The 7,624-nt window shown below is 45.9% G+C and overlaps 2 protein-coding genes across 2 annotated transcripts in view; one reads left to right on the top strand and one right to left on the bottom strand.

Annotated features, from left to right (window-relative positions):
* Window positions 1–1,373: 1,373 nt before the first annotated feature.
* On the bottom strand, window positions 1,374–2,969 carry LOC115101748 (apolipoprotein A-IV-like). The gene is made up of 4 exons (XM_029621213.2): window positions 2,888–2,969; window positions 2,728–2,783; window positions 2,354–2,504; window positions 1,374–2,236 (listed from the first exon to the last, which is right to left on the bottom strand). The coding sequence occupies exons 2-4, from the start codon at window positions 2,765–2,767 to the stop codon at window positions 1,660–1,662; spliced, it is 768 nt and encodes a 255-aa protein (XP_029477073.1). The 5' UTR covers window positions 2,768–2,783; window positions 2,888–2,969; the 3' UTR covers window positions 1,374–1,659.
* A 2,499-nt stretch (window positions 2,970–5,468) lies between these two features.
* Window positions 5,469–7,624, top strand: part of LOC115101938 (apolipoprotein A-I-like) — a 2,210-nt gene continuing 54 nt past the window's right edge. Inside the window, exons 1-4 of the mRNA XM_065007991.1 lie at window positions 5,469–5,529; window positions 5,639–5,692; window positions 5,879–6,029; window positions 6,835–7,624. The exon at window positions 6,835–7,624 is cut by the window's right edge and continues 54 nt beyond it. Of these exons, the coding sequence (XP_064864063.1) occupies window positions 5,653–5,692; window positions 5,879–6,029; window positions 6,835–7,411 (768 nt within the window). The 5' untranslated portion in view covers window positions 5,469–5,529; window positions 5,639–5,652 and the 3' untranslated portion in view covers window positions 7,412–7,624. The remainder of the gene's footprint in view (window positions 5,530–5,638; window positions 5,693–5,878; window positions 6,030–6,834) is intronic.

Below are 7,624 nucleotides of genomic sequence, written 5' to 3'. Positions count from 1 at the left end.
TGCTAAGGCGAACACCGCCATGTTTAGTTTTGCCCAACCTAGGTCGAGGCACAGACACGGTCTCAATGGTGATAGCTGAGCTGACTACACTGACTATGCTAGTGGCAGACTCCACTATGCTGGCAGGCTGGCTAACAGCCTGCTGCCTGGCCTGCACCCTATTTCATTGTGGAGCTAGAGGAGTTAGAGCCCTGTCTATGTTGGTAGATAAGATGAGAGCACCCCTCCAGCTAGGATGGAGTCCGTCACTCCTCAGCAGGTCAGGCTTGGTCCTGTTTATGGGTGAGTCCCAGAAAGAGGGCCAATTATCTACCAATTCTATCTTTTGGGAGGGGCAGAAAACAGTTTTCAACCAGCGATTGAGTTGTGAGACTCTGCTGTAGAGCTCATCACTCCCCCTAACTGGGAGGGGGCCAGAGACAATTACTCGATGCCGACACATCTTTCTAGCTGATATGCACGCAGAAGCTATGTTGCGCTTGGTGATCTCTGACTGTTTCATCCTAACATCGTTGGTGCCGACGTGGATAACAATATCTCTATACTCTCTACACTCGCCAGTTTTAGCTTTAGCCAGCACCATCTTCAGATTAGCCTTAACGTCGGTAGCCCTGCCCCCTGGTAAACAGTGTATGATCGCTGGATGATTCGTTTTAAGTCTAATACTGCGGGTAATGGAGTCGCCAATGACTAGAGTTTTCAATTTGTCAGAGCTAATGGTGGGAAGCTTCGGCGTCTCAGACCCCGTAACGGGAGGAGTAGAGACCAGAGAAGACTCGGCCTCTGACACCGACCCGCTGCTTAATGGGGAAAACCGGTTGAAAGTTTCTGTCGGCTGAATGAGCGACACCGGTTGAGCGTTCCTACAGCATTTCCTTCCAGAAACCGTGAGAAAGTTGTCCGGCTGCGGGGACTGTGCCAGGGGATTTATACTACTATCTATACTTACTGGTGGCACAGACGCTGTTTCATCCTTTCCTACACTGAAATTACCCTTGCCTAACGATTGCGTCTGAAGCTGGGCTTGCAGTACAGCTATCCTCGCCGTAAGGCGAGCACAGCGGCTGCAATTAGAAGGCATCATGTTAATGTTACTACTTAGCTTCGGCTGTTGGAGGTCCTGACGAATCGTATCCAGATAAAGTGTCCGGAGTGAAAAAGTTGAGGAAAAAATAAATAAATATATGAACGGTAATTAAAAAGTGAAAACCGTAAAGCTGTCAGGTAGCAAAATAGGTTGGCAACAAAACGCACAGCAACTCGAAAACAAGCCTGCAAGTTGTGACCGGAAATGACGTCATAATAAAAGGAAGTAGCTTAAATGATTTAAATTAGCATCATAGGCACGACACATCAGACACGATACATTTAAGTTATGTTTAGTTTCGCATTTTATTTCCATAAATTAACAACATCAACATGGCACAATCACTGACCAACCTTCAGATAACAAACAAACAAAATACAAAGATGTCATTGACTCATCAGAGCCAATTCAGTTTATACAAAATACAGAATGGGCCTGTTCTGCATTACCAAGTTCATATTTGTAAACTCGCCCTCGTTCTATTGACAACGGTGGTATGTTCTAAGGCTTTGAAGGGAGAATACAGTCATCAAGAGGGCAAGAGTAGTCAGTTGGGGGAAAGTGTTTGTGATTTAGTTGGTGTTGGTGAAGGCCTGGTAGAGGGCGGTGAGCTGGGCCTTCAGGTCCTGGGCGTAGGGGTCCAGCTTGTCCTTCAGGTCCTCAGCATATGGGGCCAGGCTCTGCTGCACCATCTGAGCTCTGGTGGTCAGCTCGCTCTGGAGGTTCTCGGCCAGGGGGGCCACTCTCTTCTGGAAGTCCTGCAGGCGCAGGTCCACTTTCTGCTTCAGCTCATCCGTGTAGGGACCCAGCTGGGACTGCAGCTCCTTCACACTCTGCTCCAGACTCCCCTTCAGCTCCTCACTCTTCTGGAGCAGGGTGGCCCTCAGGGTCTCGGAGTCCAGGGACTCTGCATAGGGAGCCAGATCCTGTTTCAGCTGCTCCACTCTCTGCTGGACTTGGGTCTTCATCTCCTCTGCGTAGGGCTCCAGTTTCCCCTTGACACTGCCCAGGTCCTGCTCCAGACGCTCTCTCAGCACCTCAGCCTCCTGGGTAATCTTGAACATCAGGTCCTTGGCTGCAGAAGGGAGCTGCTCCTGCAGGGAGATGGCGTATTGGCTGGCCACATAAGCACTCTCTGTGATGCGGCCACTGCAGGAGAGGAGAGGAGAGGGGGGTCAGTTCAGGTCCCCATCCTAGTAATCTGAGCGATTCGACTACAGACATTCCACACGTTATGACAACTACATCACAGATCATATTACTTACTTGACATCCTGCCCCAGCTGAGACTTCCTGATCATCTGGACGGTGTCTTCGGCCGTTTGCGTTGCCTTGGCAACGTAGTCCCAGAAGGCATCTGTCAGCTGCTCTAGCTGTGGCTTAGGCTCATCAGCGTAGAACAGGTTAGCATGGCAGCCTGTTGGGGCGTAGCAGAAGAGTTAGTTGTTGTGAAATTGTATATTTCAGGGTCATTACTGGTTAGGCATGGCAACCTGTTGGCGGCATTAAGGTAACTAGAAAAGTATACTCCCTCTGTCGTGGTTATTATTGACTATTGACTTAAAATGAATTTGGTAGATTGATGGAAGGTATTAGGTTGTTGTACTTCAGCTCTATAAATATTCTTGTATCCCACTCACCAGTGAATACAGCCAGGGAGAGCACCACAAGGACCTTCATGACTCTCAATCAGATTCTGTGAAATAAAGCAACAATCACTTAAAACATTCTAATCCACCAGAAAAAAAACATAATGGAATGCTATCAAATAATACCATGGATTTGTAGAATCCAGCTTACCGTCTTTGTGTATGAGTGTGTTGGTGTATCTCTGAGTCCAGTCTACAGTGACTGTAGTTTCAGCCGTGTCCAGGCCTGTATATATAGTGAGCAGGGCAGTAAGGAACACAAAGTCCAGGAGCCTGTGCCTCGCTGTCAGCAGTGCTCCAAATCATAAACCCTCCGCAGTGCACCACTCAGCACCTGTCTACCTGACCCAGCCCAGTTCTGTCCTTACAACTCACCCTGGACCTGTCCCAATGAACCCCTGGACCCAGAATGCACAGGAGAGCACTGCCTTATCATCACCTCTGGGTAAAGTGTCGCAAACAGAGTTTGGAACATAAAGTAGTGATCAGAGATACTCAGTGAAGACCAATCTCCTGGGACTGCATGCTGATAAACACATCTCCATTCAATCCCCTTGTCTATAGTTTTTCAATGATATGCAGTAGTGAGACATGTGCAGCGAGACACTTGTTGCCTTGCAGCTATACAGGTCTGTTACTGTTAATATCATCTGAGGTTAGATGTATTGTGTTGTATTGAGGCTTATGTACTTTTACATACACTAGCCTGTTCCTTTCTCTCAAGCATAATGTATCTTGGTCTTTATATATGAGGCTACAACTCTACTATGCTGATAGTGAGTATCTGGTTCACACCAGGTCGGTTTCATGGATTTTTCCCTGATGGCACAGAAAGTCTCAGATCGAATCAGCCATTCTCTGAGCCAATCACAGCCATTTCTCAGACATAAATAGCACTTTGTCCAGACAACACCTTCCTCCCAACCTTCATGAAGTATCACAGTCTGATCAGATATGGTATTGTTTTATAGTCAGTTTAAGTTTGATGTCCAGCCAGCTGGCATTGACTCCCAGAATATATTCTATGATATAGTTTTCAGTTTAACTGTGAGGTCATGTGTTCAAGCACTTCCATGTGTCAGTTGTCTGACCAAAGTTCCTTTGACCCCGGCCCATACACACTGTGATAGGGTCTAATGTTAGGCGCCACATGGGCCCAGTCTATTCATTAGATGTGATTTCACAATAGCTAGTAGATAACGTATGGTGTTTAGGAACTTATTTGGAATCAATTAAATGTTACAGTAGACTTTCATTTTTCAAAGTAAAGCTCCCCCTTTGTCATACTGTAGTTATTCTGTTTAAATGGATAGTGGGTTACTGTGCTATACTGGTAATTGACCTTGTCATAACCTCGCCCCTGGATTATTGCGCAAAGAAGTGTCTGGGAACAACATTACCATGTCAAAAAGGTGGATCAATCTACACAGAGAATGGCCAGATTGAGAATCTTCACAGCACTCATTCTACATCACTTGGGTTATTCATGATGTCACATCCTGGTAATCTGGAGTTTTGAAGTCAGAAGTTGAGTTCTAAACCTCCTATCTGCCCACTGTGCCTTATTACAAACCATCACAGTGCCACTCTATAGAGAGTAGAATAAGGAGAGGGTGTTGCCTGGAATCTACTATTCCCTATGTAAACGTTCAACACCTCAAATAACCTCTGACCCCAGTGATGACTAAAATGTGTGAAGGTTGACACTGCGCTATAGGTTTGCGTTGGCAGTTGAGGTGACACAACCGTTGGGATGCTACCGTTGATGGCTGAACAAACGCCAGGATGTCTAGAATGAAATCATGTCCTTGTCGAAAAGCACCAAATTGAAAAGTGAAATGTACTAATGCCAGCATCCGTAGAATCTAGTTAGTATTATATATGTGGTTGTGGTCTTATTGCTTGACCTGATTACAAAGTGTCTGTGGTGTGGACATGTTTAAGGTTATCTGCTGGCCATCAGCAGTGAAATACCTTTAATCATTAGTATTACTGTAAGCAGGGGTTTTAGAAGTGGGGGGCATATTTTAGAAAATGATTTATATATTTTTTATCCAGTCGGATAAACACTCCAAACAGACTACCCAACCGCTCTGAGATGTACGCATGGTCCTAAAGCACACAGTTGGCTGTTTTGTATCACATTCCAATGATAAAACTGTGGGCGACAAAAATAAAATGTCAAAATGTGTGGGGGACATGTCCCCGTCCCCCGTCCCCAGTGAAAGTTGCATCCCCGACTTTAAGTCTTCTCTAGAATGAGGCTTTCAGTAGAAGGGTCCAGGTCCATGCACAGTTGTCTCATTAGAATATAACCAATAAAAAGGACCATGCACAGTTGTCTAATTAGAATATAACCAATAAAAAGGACCATGCACAGTTGTCTAATTAGAATATAACCAATAAAAAGGACCATGGTGTTGGTGGGGGAGATTCCCAAAGGAAACATATTGAAGTTAAATCAAAGCCAGGTTAATCAAGTCTGGTCTGTCTATGTTCAGTCTGTCAGGCTCAGAGAATGAATATGAACGTAACAAAATAATGTATTGTCATTGTGTATTGTATGTGCATGTGTGTGTGTGTGTGTGCATGTCAATATAGTAACCGCACAGTCATGTGATGACAGCCAGCAAGGAGTTGTAGCAGAAGCAGGAAGAGAGGTGACATGGCAGTGACTCCTGGACTTTGGGCTTACATCTACAGCTCTGGTTTCGACTATATATACAGCATGGCACTGGCCTGATAGACACACAGACAGACTGAATACACAGAGATACACCAAGAAAAAAACAGGTGAGGCCAATGCTGAGATTTAAAACAAGGTGTTGAGAAACTAGGATTTTAGGTTTCTAAGATTCAAATGTATTTGAAGTGTAATTGATTAGTGATGTTTCTGTTTCAGTGAGAAACGCAAATATGAAGGTGTTGGCGGTGCTTGCAATTGCTATACTCTCTGGTAAGTAACATCTAATGTTACCACAAATTTTTTTATTGAAACCTTTTGAATGCAACAAGATTATTAGAATGATTATTATTTTAAACCTGGCCTACTTCAAGCTCCTTGAACAGTGTAAGGTCATAAAGCAGGTCAGGTTAAACTAGCAGTTTCACAGGAACTAACTCTACTTCCATGCCCCAACAGGTTGCCATGCTAACCTATTCTATGCTGATGAGCCCAAGCCACAGTTGGAGCAGCTGACAGATGCCTTCTGGGACTACGTCGCCAAGGCAACAAAAACTGCCGATGACACTGTCCAGATGATCAGGAAGTCTCAGTTGGGACAGGATGTCAAGTAAGTGATTTGACCTGTGATCTAGTTGTCATAACATGTGTGTAATGTCTGTAGTGGAAGCCCTCTCAGAGTACTAGTCACCTGAGTGGCACAGCGGTCTAAGGCACTGCATTCCAGTGCTAGAGGCATCACTACAGACAATCCCGGGCTGTATCCCAACCGGCTGTGATTGGGAGTTGCATAGGGTGGTGCACAATTGGCCCACGTCGTCTGAGTTAGGGAAGTTTTGCCCGGGGTAGGCCATCATTGTAAATATGAATTTGTTCTTATTTATATAGCCCTTCGTACATCAGCTGATATCTCAAAGTGCTGTACAGAAACCATTCATTCATTACACTCCAATTACACGTGCAATATGTCACTTAAGGACACAGGATAAGTCACAACTATGGCTGTCCCCGTCTCTTCCCTGTCTCTGTGTGTCTGTCTCTGTGTGTCTCTCTCTGTGTGTCTCTCTCTCTTTCTCTGTGTCTCTCTCTCTCTATCTTTCTCTGTCTCTCTCTTTCTATGTCTCTCTCTCTCTCTCTTTCTCTGTGTCTCTCTCTTTCTCTGTGTCTCTCTGTGTGTCTCTATGTGTCACTCTGTGTCTCTCTCTCTCTTTTAGCAACACAAATACTTGTGTTGAGTGTGTGAAATCCCTTTGCTTAATTAGAGACTGTTATTTCCTGGGGCTCCTAAGTCCAGACTGGCCCTGCTGACATTTGTATCTCCAACTCATGTGACTTGCCTAGTTACAGTAAGTAAAATAAAATCAATAAATAAAACTAGAATCCTGACCTGACCAGACCCCTCTCCTCTCCTGCAGTGACCGCATCACAGAGAGCGCTGATGTGGCCAGCCAATACGCAGTCTCCCTTCAGGAGCAGCTTCCTCCTGCAGCCAAGGACCTGATGACCAAGATTACCCAGGAGGCTGAGGTGCTGAGAGAGCGTCTGGAGCAGGACCTGGGCAGTGTCAAGGGGAAACTGGAGCCCTACGCAGAGGAGATGAAGACCCAAGTCCAGCAGAGAGTGGAGCAGCTGAAACAGGATCTGGCTCCCTATGCAGAGTCCCTGGACTCCGAGACCCTGAGGGCCACCCTGCTCCAGAAGAGTGAGGAGCTGAAGGGGAGTCTGGAGCAGAGTGTGAAGGAGCTGCAGTCCCAGCTGGGTCCCTACACGGATGAGCTGAAGCAGAAAGTGGACCTGCGCCTGCAGGACTTCCAGAAGAGAGTGGCCCCCCTGGCCGAGAACCTCCAGAGCGAGCTGACCACCAGAGCTCAGATGGTGCAGCAGAGCCTGGCCCCATATGCTGAGGACCTGAAGGACAAGCTGGACCCCTACGCCCAGGACCTGAAGGCCCAGCTCACCGCCCTCTACCAGGCCTTCACCAACACCAACTAAATGGCCCAAACCTACACCACTTCTTGATCCTCTGAAACGTTTTGAGTGATTCTGTCATAACCTGAACTGCACTGTAAAACATGGAAACTAAACTGGGCATATACCCAGAGCATCATATTTATTATTATTTAGTGCAGGGCGAAAAATGTAAACCAAACATTCACACTCAAATATTTATGTGTTTGTTTTACCTTGTTGAATAATGTCAACTTT

The sequence above is a fragment of the Oncorhynchus nerka genome, linkage group LG3 (assembly GCF_034236695.1).
Source record: "Oncorhynchus nerka isolate Pitt River linkage group LG3, Oner_Uvic_2.0, whole genome shotgun sequence".
NCBI lineage: Eukaryota > Metazoa > Chordata > Actinopteri > Salmoniformes > Salmonidae > Oncorhynchus > Oncorhynchus nerka.
This window is presented reverse-complemented; position numbering and strand designations above follow the sequence as displayed.

Excerpts from the sequence above, each read along its gene's own strand:
- LOC115101748 (XM_029621213.2), bottom strand. The coding sequence starts at position 2,767 with ATGAAGGTCCTTGTGGTGCTCTCCCTGGCTGTATTCACTG. Across the intron at positions 2,505-2,727 it reads CTCCCTGGCTGTATTCACTG|GCTGCCATGCTAACCTGTTC; the intron begins GTGAGTGGGATA and ends ACGCCCCAACAG. Across the intron at positions 2,237-2,353 it reads CAGCTGGGGCAGGATGTCAA|TGGCCGCATCACAGAGAGTG; the intron begins GTAAGTAATATG and ends CCTCTCCTGCAG.